The sequence below is a fragment of the Astatotilapia calliptera genome, chromosome 5 (genome assembly GCF_964374335.1).
Source record: "Astatotilapia calliptera chromosome 5, fAstCal68.1, whole genome shotgun sequence".
NCBI classification, from domain to species: Eukaryota; Metazoa; Chordata; class Actinopteri; order Cichliformes; family Cichlidae; genus Astatotilapia; species Astatotilapia calliptera.
This window is the reverse complement of record NC_137426.1, coordinates 7,901,558-7,920,382: the sequence shown is the minus strand read 5'-3', so window position 1 is coordinate 7,920,382 and position 18,825 is coordinate 7,901,558. Positions and strand designations below refer to the sequence as shown.

Genomic DNA, 18,825 nt, shown 5'->3' with positions numbered 1-18,825 from the left:
CACAAGAGGCTGCTGTTGCTGGCACTTGCTTTGGAGCAGTGTAGGAGGAGGGACAGCAGTTCTAACAACAGAGTGAAGAGATGGAGAAAGGTTGTCAGAAAATAAATGGAAGAACACAATTAGGAAGGGAGAGATTCAAGGATACAAGTAAAATGATTTGCTACTTCCACCTGTTTATTTTGTTTCCCTTTTATTCCCCCCCCCCCCCCCCCCCCCCCCCCCCCCCATCTACAGCATAATCCGACTTAGTGGTGTGTGTTTCACCTGAAAACTCAGCTAAATGATTATGCCAGAGTGAAATAAATTCTACATTGCACCGGGATGCTTGATGAGGATGTTGAGAATAATTTTGTTGATTGATACCGGTAATAGAAGTGTTACTGTCATGTAATCCCTGTGGCACATGTGGAAGCGGATCCCTGCAAGGCCATAATCAAATTTATTTTTTCTGTTTATAGGTAATGATGGTTTGTGCATAATGCAGGTTGTGGAGCAATCAGGTGGCTGATTTCATTGTACAGCCTGTGACAGATTGGGACAAAAATATTTTGTGTAAAGAAATTTAACAAGTCTTCACTATGTTTGATAAATGTATCGCCACTACAGAGGAATTTGTAGTATGTTCAATATGGGCTGTGCACTGTTATGTGTGTGACAGAATAACTGCCTTACTTACTGTGGTGCAATTCACAGATTAAAGGGGCTCTTTTTTATTTTCATAGTACCTCATGTGAGACAGCATAAATAATAGGGCAACATACTAATCAATCTTTTGGTGTGAGGTACACTTCAAGACCGCCTAAACCAAGACCAAGACAGACCGAGTCAAGACTAAGACAAAGTCGAGACGAGACCAAGACAGAGACCGAGACAAAAAAGTCTTTAAACTGCAGCCAGATGCTGCTTCGTTTACGGGTGTCAGGCATATTTATGTGTTTTTGCGATGCACTCGCACAGCCCTGCTCACCGCTGTCTACTGTCTCACTCACTTACTGAGAGGACAGACGGACTCTCCACTTGAGTGTCGCATCTCTCACCCTCTCTGTTTTTCACATAATGATAATATCCCATATCCTCACATGTGATTGGCCACAATATGGAGGGATTGAAGTATAGCTGAGCCACTGTGTGAGAGCTGAGCAGCAAAAGGAAATTGAGTGGGGCTTTTGCGTATGACACATTATCGAACATTACGTTGTGTGTCATGGATAGTGTTGACTCCAAATCTCCCGACCACTATATCGATCTGAGACATCAAGACCGAGACAGCGAGACCAAGACAAGACCGAAGTCCGTCAAGACCAACACAAGACCAAGACCACATAAAAGTGGCCTTGAGACCGATCTCGAGACCACTTTTACGTGACTTTACAAGACCGGTCTCGAGACATCCAACTCTAGTGTGAGGCGAAGAAAGAAGCCTGTAAAACCAATGCGTGACAACTTGATGGGGATAGATAACCATGACTTTGAATAAATAAATAATGGAACCAAATACATGTTTCTTAGGCATGTTACATTAGCTTTTAATAACCACATTGCCACTAAGGAATATTTTAACTTTACTGGACTGTTTCACGAGAAAAAGAGGGAACAAGGAAACTGTCATAAGGATATGGATAAACAACAACAGGGTTCTATGTTACAGTACTCTGTATTCACGGTTATTTCCTCAGTACTGATAATGTGTATAGATTGATTATGGAGTGACAGAGGCCTGTAAGTCTGATTCAGTGTTTTCTCACAAATGTCCTAATGCATACACTCAGGCCTGAGATCTTAGGCAACCGGCCAAAACAACATCCAGAGTCATCGCTTTCTTTAAAGTGAAGTGATCTTACTGAATATACTTATGGGCAGACATTCAATCTGCTTGCTTAAGCAACTAAAGACCATCTCAGTGATTGCTCGCTCAGTAATGCTGCCAAAGTCTTTGCATCCTTGGATGGACAATTAAATTAAGCTTTATAAGTAAATGAAGTTTTTTCTACTACCTGTGGGTAATTCATGTTATAGAAAAGCAGTTCAAAAGAAAGACCTGGGAAACAGTTTGTGTTTTAAACTTCAAACAGTCAAATGTTTATTAGTTTATTTCCACATAAATGTGCATTCTTACATTTAAGCTGCTCTAAACTTAAGAGGTATTTGCAGTGACTGATTGGAATTATATCTGTAAGTGAAACGAGCAATACAAGAGAACTTGACCTGTCAAATTGTCTTTGTTTATATAAATCTCTCTTTGGAAACAAATGATAAGCATTTCAGGGGTTTTCTTTATTAATTTATGCAGTATAATAAATATACTATTAACTTAGTTTTCCTGTTAGCCAAATTTTGGTTACTAATGTTGGCTAGTAATAATTTCTGCATTAGCAAACATTGTGACTAATGCTAACTGAATGCTCAGACCATGCCATTGGTCAGTTGCAATGTTGATCCTGGACCAATGATGATGTAGGAACAATACAAACACAGGGATATCAGATCATTCGTATGTATTTGTATGCTAGCAATAATTTCCACCTATACAGTCTATGAATGCCATTTGCTAAGCTGGCTAAAATAAGCTGGTAATGTAGCACTCCACACCCTGATCCAAAGTGGGTCAAAGGCATGCCAGGTAGGCTTTATGCCAGTGTGCCAACACATGAAAAGCCAGAACTACAGGCAAGACATTTCAGGCATTGCTGCAGTAGTATTTTCTTAGAGGATTTTTATTACATTCTAGAAAGCACTTCAACTTTGGTTGTAGGCTGATATATGTAAATCATTTTATAATACCATATTGTACCACTTCATTTATAAAGCACTTTTAGAAAACAACAAGAGGGCTGACCAAAAAGCAGAAAGGGTAAGAGATGCAGAAAAACAAAAGAGCTGTAGAAGTTAAACAATAAAATAGTACATAAAAAGTATCTCAGAATAACTGTTAATATCTCTCACTGGGTCAAAGGTCAGGGAGTAAAACTGTTTTTTTTAAACAAAAAAAACCCCCAAAAAGAGAGTGACAGAGTGAGAGTGATATATGGGTACAGCAGTTCAGACAGATAAAATGGAGCACAACTGTTAAGAGACTTTAAACAACTAAATGGATTTTAAAATGGATTTGTAAACAAACCGGATGCCAGTGAAGGAAAGCTAAAATTGGAGTGATGTGCTCTCGCTTGCACCAATACTTTGAGTGGCAGTTTTTTTTTGCACGAGCTCTAGGAGAGCAATACAAGGCTGGCTAATTCAGATAAAAATTGCACTGCAGTAATAGAGATTAGACATTTTGAAAGCATGCCTTAATGTTTCAAGGTGAGTTTCGACATAAGACCCTTAATTTTTGACAGGAGCCTCAACTGGAAAAAGCAGGATATTAGCACCATACAAGGTAAGATAAAATGAGTTCTAATGCAGAGCCATCTTGAGGTTAAAGCTCGCTATTATTAAGCCCTTTTGACAGTATTTCCTGCCAGTTATTACAGACCGCAGTTCCTCTCAAAAACCGCAACACACACACACACACACACACACACACACACACACACACACACACACACACACACACACACACACACACACACACACACACACACACACACACACACACAGTCACACAGATACACACTTAATGCAAGTGAAACTCTTGCTGCAGGATGCTGCAGGAATCAAAGTCCCTCCCCTTGATTTTATGACTTGTGAGAGAGTGAGTTGGTGAGAGCGAGAGAGTAGAGGACGTAGAAGAGTGGTGATGCAGGGTATCCAGTCCTGTCCAGAGCTTGAATGACATTCTGAGGTTCAGTTCTTCACCATGCCACCATGAACATAAGCTCCACTCACTGTGAAAATGGCACAAATAGGAAATTCCTCCAGTCAGGTAAGGAACATAAATAATGATAAATGGAAAGTTTGAACTAAATGTATTTCTTTAAGATAAGTGGGATCTGTGAAGTGTAATAATGACTTCCTGTCCTGTCCAACCTCACGAGCACATGGATATGGTGTACATCTCCATTGAGACCACTATTGCTCTGGCCTCTGTGGTGGGGAATGTACTGGTGGTGCTGGTGGTGTATGAAAACCGGGCTCTCCGCAACGCAACCTTCTGCTTCATTGTGTCTCTGGCCATGGCTGACATCGCTGTGGGACTTTTGGTCATCCCTCTAGCTATCGTTATCAGTGTGGGATATTACACTCAGTTCTACACATGCCTCTTCCTGTCTTGCCTGATTCTGATGATCACCCAGAGCTCCATCTTTTCCCTACTGGCAATAGCCATCGACAGATATCTGCGAGTCAAAATTCCTACCAGGTGAGGAACTGATTTAAAAGCAGTTGTTTGTGTGTTTGTTTTTTTATTGTTATTTGTTTTATCTGAAAAGGTAAAAATAAATTAATTGGAATAAAGTAGTGAAAGTTGAGAATTACAGTATCAATGTAGTAAATCATGATCTGTTTACATTAAGAAGAACTCAATATTCATAGCAGAACACCATAGGAAACTGATGTCAGCATCCTCCTTGACCGATAAAGACTGCCTGATCCAGTCCATTGCAGCTTTCCTGTCCAAAATTAATCATGCAAATTAGTCATCCACTGATCTAGGTTCTGTACAATATTCATCCTACTTATAAGCATAAATTTATTTCACAAACATTTTAATTGATATCACATTATATAGCATGTGTCTTTTGAACTTGAACTAGCAGAACATATGGTGTTAATCTCTTTTTAATTGTCTTTAGAGTCAGAGAGCCTAATATGTGCTCAATCGAGTGAATTAGGTTCTCCATCTTCATGACTGATATACAGCACCATATATCTTTTCAAGGTTTAATGCAAATAAAAACCTTTTAAGCAAATTAAAATGTTCCTGTCTATGTAAACAACTGACAGAGGTAGCATTTTTATGAAAGCTGGCGGTCTACCACACAACATTTTTATATATCAGTTGGATCCTGATGTCAAGTGTCAGTTGTGAAAACTTTGAAAAATCTCAAAGGCTGACATTGGACCAATGAAACACTATAACTATAGTACTCATATGCGCATTTAGGTGAATCGGAAACCTGTCTTTTCTTTTTCATCATACTGCGCAGGTACAGCATCATAGTGACTAATGGGCGAGCGTTCGTGGCAATTTGTCTCTGTTGGATTCTTTCCTTCCTCACTGGATTGGTTCCGATGATTGGCTGGAATAACCGGGATACCGCAAACCGCAGCAACGCCAGTGAAATATGCTGCCAGTTCACCGCTGTTATAAGGATGGACTATATGGTGTACTTTAATTTCTTTGTCTGTGTGGCACCACCACTGCTGATAATGATCACTCTGTATGTGGAGATCTTTAGGGTCATACGGAAGCAACTTAACCGCCGTGCTGAGGCCACCTGTGATGGAGACAAGTACTTCCGGAAGGAGCTGAAACTAGCCAAATCGTTGGCCTTGGTGGTGTTTCTGTTTGCTTTGTGCTGGCTCCCAATACATATCATGAACTGCGTGACTTTATTTTGCCCAAATTGTATCAATCCGATAGCCTCAAAGGTAGGGATTTTCATGTCCCATGTAAACTCGGCTCTTAACCCGCTGGTTTATGCATTCAAGATGAAGCATTTCCGTGCCACACTCATCCAAATCATTCGCCGCTGCATGTTATGTAAACCCTTAGAAGCGACCGCATACCCTACAAGCACAGTAGTCCTAAATTAGAGAGTGAATTTAAGTGTAAAAAAAGGACTGCGATATTTCTGTTCTTGGTTTCCAGTGATGGTGTATCAACAATACTAATGGGATTACATGATATATGGAACTGATAAGGAAAATAAACCCATTAGCTGGAATAACACAGCACTTCACTGAGTCTTGGGAAACACCCATATCTTAACCATTTACATTTCTGTGAGTTTCATTAGAATAAACCAAGGTTGCAGTGAGAAAAACTGAAAGAAAATTATATCTTCATCAGTCTGGCATTTGATTTGTTTTGTTTTTGTTATTAAGTTCTTTCCTTACTGATTCATATTGAATTTTTTAATCATTGTAATGTGCTGTAGATAAACATCATAAATGATGCATTCAATATTTCATGCTCAGAATGCTTCAAAGTGGAAACAAGAGATGTATTTCCCATTTTAACAAAATACATTCTACTCAGTGAGATGTTGCAGGTATGTCTTAGACATCGCCAAAGTTATTATATTTCAAGGACATTATCCATGTTTGTGTGAAAGCCAGTGGCATTCCATAGTGGGCGAAATATTGCAATATGTGCCAAAGTGGTCGACTGACTTATAAATGAGATTAGATTCATTGCAAAGATTGAATTTGGAAAACCACATACTAGATGCTTGATGAGTCACATGAACACAGTCAGAAGAGTGAAGAGATTTACTGGCATAATATCAATACAGAGTGCAGTTTGTTCTCTGGGTTTCACATAAACAGTTCAATATATGCTGAGATGAAAAGGCTCTGCCTTGAATGCAAATTAATCAATTCAGGCACTACACCAAATGAGACAAAAACTCTGCCAATATCAAAGCCTTTCAGCCATAAGTCTTTATCATAGGATGCAGGGACTTCCTCAGCGAATTCACATAGTTGAGGCCATATTTCACAAGCTGTGGCAGAATGGTGAAAAGGCTCTGGCGCATTTAAAGAAATTAACAACAGAGCATTATGCTCAAGTGATTTATTCCAACTCCAAGGCTAAAGCTTCTGCTAAAGCCGCATCGGTTCTGCATCGTCATCAGTTTGACCTCAGGACTACATCCACTCAGTACTTAATACATAAAAGCGGTATAATCCTTTTAGAATATTAAATGATTTTCCATTTGATATGCTCAGAACACCAGGCTTTGTGTTAAAACAATGGGGTTCAAAAAGGTATTTAATTATCGCTCAACATGTCAATATGTACTATATATTACCATCTCTAACCTTCATCCTCGCTGAGGGATTTGAAACTGCTGAGTGTGGTCTAATCCCCAGCACTCATCTTAGAGAAGCAGGTGCCGCATAACCAACCAGGCATTTACTGCCTTTGCACCACACAGCCCTGTGAGCACTGGCCTAACAATATCTACAGTAGAGAGGTAAAAGCATGGTGTAAGTAGGAAGTGTCTATCGTGACTTCATCACACAGAAACTGAAATCTTCGCAAGGTAAGACTATTTATATGTATATTTGGAGAAACATTTAAGGCTTCTACAAAACACTATCGCTACATCAGTTTGCAAAATCATTTCTTACGTTTGCTTTTTTAACATTTTCAAGCAGCAACAGAATTTTGCATGCCCAACCAACTATAAGATGGCTGACACTCATAGAGAAGGAGAGGAACAAGGGGAAGAACAAGATCTAGAGGCTCCAGAAGAAGAGATGGATGACGAACATAATGCCTTGCTACACTTAAGCAAATACCGTGAAGCTCAGTTTGCAAAACCGTGGGAGCAGTGGACCTTCAGAGATAAAGCAAACTATTACATGGACCGCATCTTCCTTGGGCTTTTGGTCACTTTTTTGGTCATTTTTATTGGAGAATGTGGCTATAAAATCTGGTACTTGACAAACGTGAATGCGATTGTGGAGTTTGTTTCAGATTTGGTGGTCTTTTTGTTCGATTGGCTCTTCACGCAGGACAGACAGGAGCAGGTGGCTGAACTATAGGCTGCAATGAAAGGATTACTTGATTTTGTCTTTTTTTGTGTGTATTTTCTGCAATGTTTAAAACACAAAAGATCACTAGAGAATTTGTCTGCATCTTAGTAAGGAATTTTTGTAATATTACCAGTACCTGAGCACTATTTCTGATCATTTTTGATGGAAGTAAACATATTGAATGAGCTGTCTCACTGTCATGCAGTTCAATGATTTGTACCATGTGGTTTTTTTCCCCCAAACCAACTATGTAATTAAAAAAATTATTAATTTCAGCTATGATTTATGAATGACAACTGCTATAACTATGTTAGTTTCTGTTACAGGCTAATTAATATGTTAATATATTTTAAAGTTGGAACATTGAAACATGCAGTGCAAATGCTTTGAAGAGTGCTGTAAAGCTGATTTAAAGGACTAATTTTTTAAGTGCCAATTCCTGTTTAATTCTCAATTTCCTTTACTCCTTAACATTTAGATGCATTTTATTAGATATCATGTTACATTTTTATTTATATATATTTAGAATTGATTTATATTTACTTATAAATATTAAATGTAGATATATGACTTAATTGTTACAAGCCAGTTAATTTACTATCCAATCTGTACATGGAAAGTGAATAATAATAACAACAATAGAATGTTTTTAGTGTATTTTTATGAAAGGTGTCATTCTGCTACAAAAATTTTCCACTAAATCATGTTATATATATATATATATATATATATATATATATATATGTATATAAAAACGTATAATGGAGCGAATACAAATGTAACTTAATTGTTCGACTTCTTCACCAAAAATCAATAATAACATGGTTTCTTACTTGTAAAGTTACATTTATAGGTGTAAAATTTGGCAAATTATAAGAGTAAAGTTATAATAGCAACGACCCAGTGCACAAAAACGATTTTCTGTGTGCTGTTTTCCTGGAGATAAGCCACCTAAGTTGTTTGCACAATGGAAAATAATTTCACCAATATTTTCAACAATAAAAAGAAATTATTCTCAGTTGGGCACTTCCAGAATAAATGTACAGTGGTCTTTAGATCCGAAACTGCAGTTTAGACCAGCGTGTATTTAATATTGAAATTATAATAATTGTTACCGATTTATTTGGTCAGTGAGACGCTCGACTTCATTCTGTACCACATTACCCACAATCCAAGTCCAACAATGATTCTGACGTATACATCTGTCATCAAGCAGACCAATGAAATCGACGCACTCTATCTCATACAACCTCCGGTACCGCCTCTCTTCCTCTTCCGGATTTTCTAGCGTGACCGACGTTTCGTGTCTATTTAGACTTAAAAGTAAGTCCAACTATCCGTCACATTATAGATGTTAGTTTGTATCTCCTTATGATTTTTTAAGGTGACCCGTGTTTGATGGTTGATTTTATTCGGCTACAAATGTGTCGTTGTTGCCTAAATTACTGTCAATAATGGAGGACTGCTACAGACAAACACTGGGCGCCATGCTGCCTCTGTCGGTCCCAACTGATGTATCCAGCTTACATGGTTCACACCAGCATAGAGGCTGTTACACCATGTGTTCTTGGCACTGAATACAAAGTCGAACAGCGACCTGCATATTTAGTATGGTGATTTTTGTCCGTGTGTAATGTTTAGTATTTTTATTTGTAAAACATCAGCTACACTACAGCTGAACTGCTAAACCTGGGTTCTCCGAACATATTTAAAGACTCAAAGTATAATCTTAAAAACACTAAAGAATCAAAATATTCTTATAGAACTACTAGTAGTTATACACTTCAGTTTTTTGCTTTATGAAAGTACTCATCGTTGTCCTTAAATAAATTCACCGAGGGTGCGTGCAGGCCCCCTAGTGGCAAACCTGGAGTATTTCTGAGTGTCAGACTACTCGATAAAAATACAATTTAGAAATCACCTTTTCCTGCTTTAAAAAAGAAAGGTGCTAATCTAACGTATTTTGGCCTTTCACTCAAAGGAATATTGCCAAGACTATGATTTATCATATTTTTAACCAGCTAGTACTGCACAAAATACACGTTTGCCATCATACGGGCAGCAAAAAAACGACATTTCTGTTGGGACATGTAGAAAAGACTTGCTTTAACTATATATGGACTATTCATGTTTGCATGCGTGGTCACCCACTACAGGCCTATTTTGAGAGAAAAGAAATACAGCTAAACTTACACTTTCTGAAATTGTTACCTGTTTATCTTCTAGTAATATAATTAGCAGCATCAATGCTCATTATACTCAAGTTCTCTAATCTCATGATTTCCCCCTTTTAATTACTTAATGTAAAAAATCATCAGGCCATCAAGATTAACTGTAACACAAACCGGAATATTGAGATGCTTTTCGAAATGAAATTTTCCAATTTACATTCGTAACTTGGCACACAGATTCTTCACTTCTGTTTCGTTATCACTACAGAATGCGTTACGTGGCCGCTTACCTCCTGGCTGTTCTCGGTGGAAACGCCAATCCTTCTGCCAAGGACATCAAGTCCATCTTGGACAGCGTGGGAATTGAGGCCGATGATGAACGCTTAAATAAGGTTTGTTGCTAAAACATTGAGCCTTTTCCTCTGAAAATGTGCCGTGGCTGAGTTGTCTCTTCTCTGCAGGTCATTAGTGAGCTCAATGGTAAAGACATCAATGAAGTTGTGAACTCAGGTAAAGGCCCTTCTTTGAAAATAACTGCAGAGGTCAAGATGATATACACTGGAGCTGGCTAACAGTTGTGTATCACTTTTTTCTTCCACAGGCCTCTCTAAGTTAGCCTCCGTACCAGCAGGCGGTGCCGTGGCGGCACCTGCTGCAGCTGCCGCTGGTGGAGGTGCTGGGGCTGCGCCTGCTGCTGGTACGTATATATTTATATATCTGTCATTAAAGAAGAAAATTAAAGCTTCTGCAAGTTTGGATGATAAATTTGTACTAACGCTGTAAAAGTTTAGCTGTGTGGGATCTCAGCGCTGGTAACTACTCTCTGTACTTATCTTTTCATTAAACAACATCTTGTTGTTTGCAGTGGAAGAGAAAAAGGAAGAGAAGAAAGAAGAATCGGAAGAGTCCGACGAAGATATGGGTTTTGGTCTCTTTGATTAATCTGCTTTCTCTGTGTTTAAAAAGCAATAAAAATGTAAAAGGTTTACACAAAATCACCTTTTCTTACTGTCCTTTAATTGATATTTATTTTAAATAACCCTTACCTAATTGTGACTGGGCAAAAGTAATCATTCACAAAGATATTACAGTTTAAGTGTCTGGGGCTTGACGCTAAAGCTTTTGTCTCATGTTAAAAATAGACAAGACTAGGAAACCAGTCATCATTAGGCAAACCAGACCTTCCGTGTGGTCTGTCTGTCGTATTGTTGGTAAGATAATTGAAACCACATAATGGTATGAGCAGTGAGGGACAGTCCATGAACCAGACCAGACCAAAATAATAAAAAAACAAGATTGAAACTGGTGTGTTTAAGGTTTAGGAAACACATAAATGACCTGTAACAACAATTCAGTCACAAGGAGAAAAAAAAAAAACAGTATAGAAATTTGTAAAACGGGTCTTTTGGAACATGGAAAAAAATACCAATAAAGTGTTGATAGTATAAATTGTATAATTATCAATGCAGCCATACAGACACAATGATTCTTAATTTTTAAAATTACTGCAAGACTCATGAGAACAGGATCAATGGGAAGGGGGGAAGAAGTCAATCAGTAGATTGGTAATGTGCTTCAAACAACAGCTAGCATAATGTTCAGTGCTCTCAATAGTTATTTCTCATGGTAAAGACGTTTGATTGCCCAACAAGTTGAATAGTAATGCAGCTGGCATGGATGGACACCTTAGTGACCTGTCATTGATTACCTGTGTGGTTTCCCTGTCACAAGCCAAAACCCTGCAAGGGCATAAATTAGAAGTGAGTCATTAGTCACATCACAATATATCTTTTGCAATTGATTTTTTAAATTGCATGACAGCATAAATAGTCACTCAGCTGTGACCTGGATTTTTCCACTACCTGCCATCTTCCACAAACTGCTTTTGCCTTACATAAGATACCCGAATTAAGGTCAACGAAGTAAGCAACTTAATCTCTTAATGCTGCCTTTGAAATGACTAACTACGGTACTCAAAGAATTAACGCTGATGTGTGGGCTTACTTTGCTTCAAGTTTCACTAAATCAGATCTCAGTGGTTCATGTCATACACAACACTCATAACTGTGTTGTGTTCATCATGCAGTTCCATTTGTCTTTTTCTCGTTTTTTTTGTAGAGCACAGCACAAAATCACACGTGTTCATTATTTTTAGTAGGATACTGAGGCAGTCATAGTACTTCATAATAATTATATTGACTGTTGATTTCCATTTAATATTTGCTTATTCCAAATATATTAAAGTCTATCAAATGTATACAGATTCTTTATACACTTTGAATTGTCAATGTAAAGCTTTTTTTATTTATTGCAAAGCTGATGAAAACATACTTTATTTATAATTGCAGTAGTTTTAACAAGTCTGTTTTATTGTCAGGGTTGTACAGCTTTTAAAATATGTTGTTATATGTTAGTTGTAAAACACAAAGGTGTGGCTGACCCAAGGTCTTTTTATTGCTTCAGCTTGCATTCATCTGTTAGAACAGAGTTTCTAAGTTTTTGTCAACCTGCAGCTGCATACATTGTATGGACAAAAGTAGCGAGCCACTTGCACATTATACCTACACGAGCAACTCCCGTTACAGTACTATGCTGGAATTCGGTGAGCTCTTATTTCCACAGAAGTTTGGAAAGGTCTACCACATGGCTAGGAGCCTGATTTTATATAGCCGTGGCAATGGGATTGAAAACACCTGAATTCAAAGGTTAAGAGGTGTGGCCCATGTATGTCAGAAGCTGATGGCTTTATTTCTTGAAGCCTGCTTCCTAACAGGTATAAACAGAGATCTCTAGCCTCTCCTAAACAGGTTTGAGCAGGTATGTAATAGCCTAAGGCTGATGTTTGATTTGTTCTATTAGCTTCATTTTTCTGTTTCTCAGGTGGTGGAAGGATAATGAATTTTTTTTAATACTCTTCACAATAATTATTTTTCCAACAAATTAAGGGAGATGCAAGTCTTAATTTTTGCTGTTTTTATTGTCAAATTGATCTTAAATTAAGCCAGCCTTTAGATATACATCAATTCTCAATGGAAAAAAATATAAACATCTTTTTAGTATTTAATATGAATGCCAGCATTCATGAAAAACAAACATCAGTCACATTTTAGAATACCAAAATATTCAAGAACCTTGCACCAAGTTGTTTAGCTTATACATAAAAAATTGCACTGATCTTTCACATTTTTACAAATTCATATACACAACTCAACCTAGCAAAGTGTCACAGTTTTTTAGTTTTGTGAAACCAGCTGTGTTTGTTAGTAGTTTACTTATATCTCAGTTGAACCTTAATGTGAAAGACAACACTCATGCACTCAAACAACATCCAAACAGTTTTCTCAGCAGTCGTTCTGTTGCGAATTTATAGTTTAACACGCACTCAAAAACAATATTAAGAAAACATAACATAGATTACAGCATGTGTCTCTTTGCAGGCTTAAAGCATTTCTTAGCTAGCCCCTTTGTAAAAAGGAACTCAGGTGTGCAATGCATCCTTAACCACATCTACAGTGCTAAGAGGGGTTGTCAAAATTTAATGTGCAGCTATGTTTCTGCTTGGCTGCTTCTCAGTCATCACTGTCAGACCATGGATGATCTGTGCATGCCTGTAAGAGAACATAAGAGTTTAAATAAAACAAACTTTTTCAATGTCATTTTTAAAAATAAACAATATCGTACGCTATATTTAGCATCTTTTTTAGGGATATACATTCAAATATTGAAGCAAGGGAACATTTGCATTCCCATTTTAATCAATAATTAACTGATAACATCGTTTCATTATTATGAGAACAACACATGAAAGCTGTTTCTTTCTAATGTTTACTCTCTTTGCTTTATCCCTCTCCATTTCATCTGATCCTTACCTGTCTGTATTCAAATCGGTCCTGTAGATAACGGTTTCCCAGACCAGTAATGTGGCCTACATTCTGTTTGGAGAGTCCGGCTATCCTGGCCGTGAAGTCGAGTGTGAAAGCCAGTTTGACCAGCTCAGGTGCTGTTGGTAAGACAGTTGGAGGTTTTTGGGTCGATGAACCTTCTTTCTCAACATATGCATCAGCAAGCTTTTGGAAGGAAGAGTATGTCATCTGCTGAAAGAAGTAGCTCAGGGTGGGGTTATCTTTCATCTGTAAGACATAAGGAGAAGAGGAGGTCTGTTAATACAATCTGCTTTTGATTTACTAAAATAAACGTGAAGTCAACAGCTACTGAACAGTTATACAAAATGGGATAAAAAGCTAATTACAATTTAATAGAGTGCAAGGCTATCTTATCAGGAAGCCTAAATAATCATTAGCTGTAGCTGAGAGAACAGAAAGCTTTTAGTCTGATTCATGATGGGTCCAACTAATGATCATTTACATTATTGATTAGCAACCCATTTATTTTCTCTTTGTACTGATTGTTTGGTCTATAAAATGTCAGAAAATTAAAAATGCTCATAGCTCAAATGTGGATAATATCTCTAAAGGCCATATTTACATGTGCAAATATTTTTGAAATATACCAAAAACAATTTATGATCCAATAATACAAAGAAAAGCAGCAAATCCTCAGACTTATGAAGCTGTCGTCATGAAATCTTTAGTATTTATGCCTGATCACATTTCTAAATAGTTTGTATTGCCAAATGCAGCCATACTTATTTAATGTGTGAACCTGTTGTATGAAAAAACAAAAAACTAACTGTAGTTTCAAAACACGCTGACATGCTGCTAAGTAGAACTTTGCATATTTAACTTTACACCTCTTCCTGTTCTCATGTAGGCCTCGTTTACTACTATTCTTATTGTAAAAACAGAAAACATGCAGGAGTAAATGCCCATGACAAATTCACAAAAACCCATTAAGTATTGCAGACAAACACAGGAACTTGAACATGAATTTGTGAAGGAGTTTGTACTTTTTCACTGGAGTTGGTAATGGTTATCTTTATAATAATTTGAGATTTATTAGTTAGCTTTTGTTTTCTGTTAAAACACATTTTATCTGTGTAATTAAAAACAATTTAAATTCAAGGCATTATATACAGGCCGACTATTTCACATAAAGTATTTCAATATTTGTAATTTTCCAAGACTGACAGTTAATACCAACCTTGACATCTATGGCATCACCCTGTTCCTTCATCAGAGCAATGATCCTGTTAATTACTTCCTCTGAGACCAAACAGAAAGATGAAGTGTAATTAATGCTCTGAGCAGTTCACAACATTGTTCACACCACAGTCTGCTACATGTAACAATGTGGGTTTAAGTGTATGGTATAGTTACATTTTTAGCACAAACCTTCCATTTGGTTTAGGAGTTGTTTTACTTTTCTTTCATCAAATTTGTTGCCAATACTGAAGTATTTTCAGACTGACATGTACATGACTTAAATTTAGAGAACTAAACAGTTTCTTACCATCTGAAAGTGGTGCAACCTCTTCTTTTTCTTTGACCTCATGGACAATTTTTTCCAGTTCCTCTGACACCTTCTCATAATAAGAGTATGTTGGTGTTACACTGACAACAGCTGCAAAATGAAGATTTGGTTATTTTTAAATGTGTATTTTTTTGTATTCCAGTGATTTGGCTTACTATAAAAATGTAAAAAATAACATTGATTATTAACTAAGGTCAGTTCTCCCACAGACATACCTTCAACTCCAGTGATGTCAGCAGGTTTGTTTGGTTTTGTCAGAGATGGCTGCCTTTTTGAGAATCTTCTTCTTAGGGACTTTTTTCTTGTTGACTTCTTTGGTAAAGTGACTGGTGTAATGGGCAAGCAGTTAGTTACTGTCTCAGAGGACTTGGACTTGTCTGGTGGACTGTCCTGCTCATCGTCTTTATCCTCATTGTCCTTCCGGGTGAAAAAGCCAATTATATTTTTCCAAAATGAGGTTTTCTTGATCTTCTTTGATTTTTTTGTCGGTTTCTCTGGTTCTTCGGGACATTTCTCGGTTTGGTTTGGTACATGTTCGACCGGAGAGAACGTATCAATTTCTTTGCCATCCACATTCTCAAGTGAAGGGGCCAAGTGAAGGGAGGGGTCGCTGGAATGATGTCTTTGTCTTTTTGGCACTGTCACCCATTTTTCTTTCCTCCCAGCCACTTTAAGCCCATGAGTGCCATCATTTAGGCTGAGGCTACGTTTTACGTATACCTCCAGGAGACGGACTGTATCCTTGGGAGGCACGGAAATCAACTGGCTGTGTGGAGGCCTTTGTTTTTCTTTCTCTGTTTCCATATTGGACTCTGAAAGGTGAAACACAACACCACATATACAACACATCCTTAACACTTTTGAAGGATACGATTTCAATCCAAATGACCTGACAATGGATGGTATCATCTTCTTAATTGTAACAAACAAAACAAAACTGAACAATACTGAGAAAAATGTAAACATTTGTAACAATTTTAGACCTTCAAATTAATAAATGTAGCAAGAAAGTAGTCGGCACAATAATCATTAATTTCAACTAAGATGGCAAATATTTTTTTTAGTCTGTTGTTAAATTGGAATAAATAATAGTAGGTAGCTCCATATAACCCGTATGGAGATATTTAACTTCCCTTATCTGAACAACAGCACAACCGAAAGCTAAACAGAAAAACAAATACGAATCTGGGACTTTCTGAAAACAGGTTGCTATTAAGTGTTCGTTAAATGTTTTACTTTAAACTACAAGCGGTAAAATTGTAGAGGCGGATTATACCATTAACAAGTTGGAGGAAGAAGAAAGACTGCAAAACAACAAGAAACGCATTAGTACCATTAGCAGTAGGCCAAAATGTAGACTCACCTTCACACACCGCAAATAGCTTAAATCTCTGCAAGGATCTGTGCAAGTCTGGCTACCACCACTCACGGTTCTTTTTAAAAAGTTATATGCTCCAAAGTCCGGCTGCCTGCTCAAAAACCCTCCTCCTAACTCCTTCGCAGAGTGGGCGGGAAGCTGGGAAAACACCACCTGTCTTCCTGCTTGCATTCGTGTCCAAAGTAGACGTCAGACTCAACGCGTGTTTACAGTTTCACCCTCGCCCTCGGTTCTGCTGTAAAACAATATATCCACCGGGTGCTTTGGCCGATTTTTACAGGAAGACATTTTGCTTCCTTTCAGCGGCTGCATTTAGAGGAAGCAGTACAAAACACGACGTTTTTTAAAATGACGTAATCATAGTGATTGTTTTTGGTTATATTTAGGTCATTCAACCACTCTTGCGCGTGTTTTTCTTGATTTGTGATAATATGTGGCTGTCTCTTTATGTATTCTAATACAGATGTCTTGGAAAAGTAATCACGAAACTACTTGTATTATAATAATGATATTATTATTATGATTAGCAATAGTAGTAGTAGTAGAGTAATAACATTGTTCTCATTTATTTTCCATTATGTCTTTAGTCCTGTGGTGGGATTCGTTTCCAAGGAAACTACTTAACTAACAATCTTAACTGTACTGTTTACTTTCCACTCACTTTTTAAAGAATATATTACAAATGTTCCAGAATTTATTTTTTGTTGTTATAGTTTAAAACCGAGCACCTCTAACATTTCACTTGGATTGCACCATTTGCTTTAATTTACTTTCATTAAAACCTTTATTCCCAAAAACTGACTGGATGCTCTTGTGACAACATATGATAACACAGTTCCCAGGATTTTGTAATCACAACTTTTCCCTTGCAGTTTTCCAAGCATAGAGCACTGTTATGCATTGCGGTGAAGTATTTCCAGGAAGTGGTTGTGATCAGACAAACTATTTTTGTTTAATTGTAAAACATGCCTATCCCTTATTTATGTGCTTACTTATCAACAGTCTTTCTGTCTGCAGCTGACTCTTATCAGTAGTCTGTTATCTGGCTGATTTACTGGAAGTCCATAGAAGGTGCAACGTTAAGGCATGTTAGTGGCAGATACACTACAGGAGACAGTAGTTTAATAATCTTTCAGTGATTAATTGCCCCATAGATTCCTTCATTTGATCTTATAATAGAAGAAAAGGTTTCAAACCACATAATATATCAATTTAATTTGTGCAAGTTTTTGAGTTTCTCTATACTGAAGCATAGTCCATTCTGTGTCCTACAACAATCACATACCTGTGCTTTACTGGTATGGTGGTCTAGGTTATAGAGCTCAGTTTCTGTTGAAAGTAATTTAGAGAGTTGTTATTTAACTTTATGGTAATTTTGCAGGCTGCTGATAACCTTACTGAATTTTCTCTTTGTATAGGCGGCTAAAGATTAACAGAATCCCTAACTGGAGCCTCTCATGCCGGTAAGCTACATCATGTTTTATGAGCCTTTAGTTCATCAGTGTGTTATTACATAATCTGAACAACAGGAAACAAATTCACACAAAAGTTATGGATACCATTGTGGTACATAGAGTCACCATGTGCATGAATGTCATGGCAATTTTGCAGGTTGTTCTTTGTCCAGGGTGGAATGATTGATACATTTATACAGTTTGTAGTACCAAAGTGAAGCCACTGGGTGTCCCTCTTAAAACATGTTCTGGAGGCTTTCACTGTCAAACAAGCATTTACATTATTTCCCTGCAGGCCATAAGCCATAGAGTAGTTTACTTTTCTTATAAGTATTTAATCTCAATACACATATGTAAGTATGTATTTTTGTATTCATACATTTCATGCTATTCCATGCTGCAGCACAAATTTAGTCACAAATAGTATACTTGACTATACTATATTTATTTGATGCTGTTTTCACTTGTTACCTTTACAGATTAAGGTTTGTTTTTTGTTTTGTTTTCTTTAATGATAAATTTGACTATATTTTTGCATTCAAAAATATGGTAAGCCTACATAATTTGTTGTTCCACAGTATACAAAATAGTTTCACTTTTGGTATCCACATGTTTGCGTAACATTTTCAGTTCCACAGAACTGTGCCTTTATGATTGCATCATTTCCAGTAATTTTTCACAAACAGACTGCATCAGATCCCTAACCCGACTTTATGAAAAACCTTGGCTGTTGCAGATGTGCAAAGCA

General features: G+C 37.2%; 3 protein-coding genes across 4 annotated transcripts; 2 read left to right on the top strand and 1 right to left on the bottom strand.

Moving 5' to 3' along the window:
* Positions 1–217: 217 nt before the first annotated feature.
* Positions 218–7,919, top strand: LOC113022025 (adenosine receptor A1). Of its 2 annotated transcripts, XM_026166988.2 has the most exons (4): positions 218–3,862; positions 3,975–4,297; positions 5,085–7,148; positions 7,264–7,919. In XM_026166988.2, exons 1-3 carry the CDS (start codon positions 3,833–3,835, stop codon positions 5,692–5,694), a joined length of 963 nt encoding a protein of 320 aa, XP_026022773.2. In that variant the 5' UTR covers positions 218–3,832; the 3' UTR covers positions 5,695–7,148; positions 7,264–7,919. The 2 variants fall into 2 exon arrangements, with proteins under 2 accessions (XP_026022773.2, XP_026022774.2); XM_026166989.2 differs by having other exon boundaries at positions 218–4,297; positions 7,261–7,919.
* Positions 7,920–8,780: 861 nt separating this feature from the next.
* On the top strand, positions 8,781–10,810 carry rplp2a (ribosomal protein, large P2a). The gene is made up of 5 exons (XM_026166987.2): positions 8,781–8,967; positions 10,084–10,207; positions 10,277–10,325; positions 10,417–10,512; positions 10,681–10,810. Exons 2-5 carry the CDS (start codon positions 10,085–10,087, stop codon positions 10,755–10,757), a joined length of 345 nt encoding a protein of 114 aa, XP_026022772.1. The 5' UTR covers positions 8,781–8,967; position 10,084; the 3' UTR covers positions 10,758–10,810.
* A 1,963-nt stretch (positions 10,811–12,773) lies between these two features.
* LOC113022023 (uncharacterized) lies at positions 12,774–16,885 on the bottom strand. Its single transcript, XM_026166986.2, has 6 exons — positions 16,609–16,885; positions 15,461–16,057; positions 15,225–15,335; positions 14,916–14,977; positions 13,685–13,945; positions 12,774–13,423 (listed from the first exon to the last, which is right to left on the bottom strand). The coding sequence occupies exons 2-6, from the start codon at positions 16,047–16,049 to the stop codon at positions 13,385–13,387; spliced, it is 1,062 nt and encodes a 353-aa protein (XP_026022771.1). The 5' UTR covers positions 16,050–16,057; positions 16,609–16,885; the 3' UTR covers positions 12,774–13,384.
* Positions 16,886–18,825: the final 1,940 nt, after the last annotated feature.

Coding starts and splice junctions, on each gene's coding strand:
- LOC113022023 (XM_026166986.2), bottom strand. CDS start 16,049: ATGGAAACAGAGAAAGAAAAACAAAGGCCTCCACACAGCCAGTTGATT. Junction 14,978..15,224: donor GGTTGCACCACTTTCAGATG/GTAAGAAACTGT, acceptor GTTTGGTCTCAG/AGGAAGTAATTAACAGGATC. Junction 13,424..13,684: donor ACCGATTTGAATACAGACAG/GTAAGGATCAGA, acceptor GTTCTCTTACAG/GCATGCACAGATCATCCATG.
- rplp2a (XM_026166987.2), top strand. CDS start 10,085: ATGCGTTACGTGGCCGCTTACCTCCTGGCTGTTCTCGGTGGAAACGCC. Junction 10,326..10,416: donor CAATGAAGTTGTGAACTCAG/GTAAAGGCCCTT, acceptor TTTCTTCCACAG/GCCTCTCTAAGTTAGCCTCC. Junction 10,513..10,680: donor TGGGGCTGCGCCTGCTGCTG/GTACGTATATAT, acceptor TGTTGTTTGCAG/TGGAAGAGAAAAAGGAAGAG.
- LOC113022025 (XM_026166988.2), top strand. CDS start 3,833: ATGGCACAAATAGGAAATTCCTCCAGTCAG. Junction 3,863..3,974: donor TAGGAAATTCCTCCAGTCAG/GTAAGGAACATA, acceptor CAACCTCACGAG/CACATGGATATGGTGTACAT. Junction 4,298..5,084: donor CGAGTCAAAATTCCTACCAG/GTGAGGAACTGA, acceptor CATACTGCGCAG/GTACAGCATCATAGTGACTA.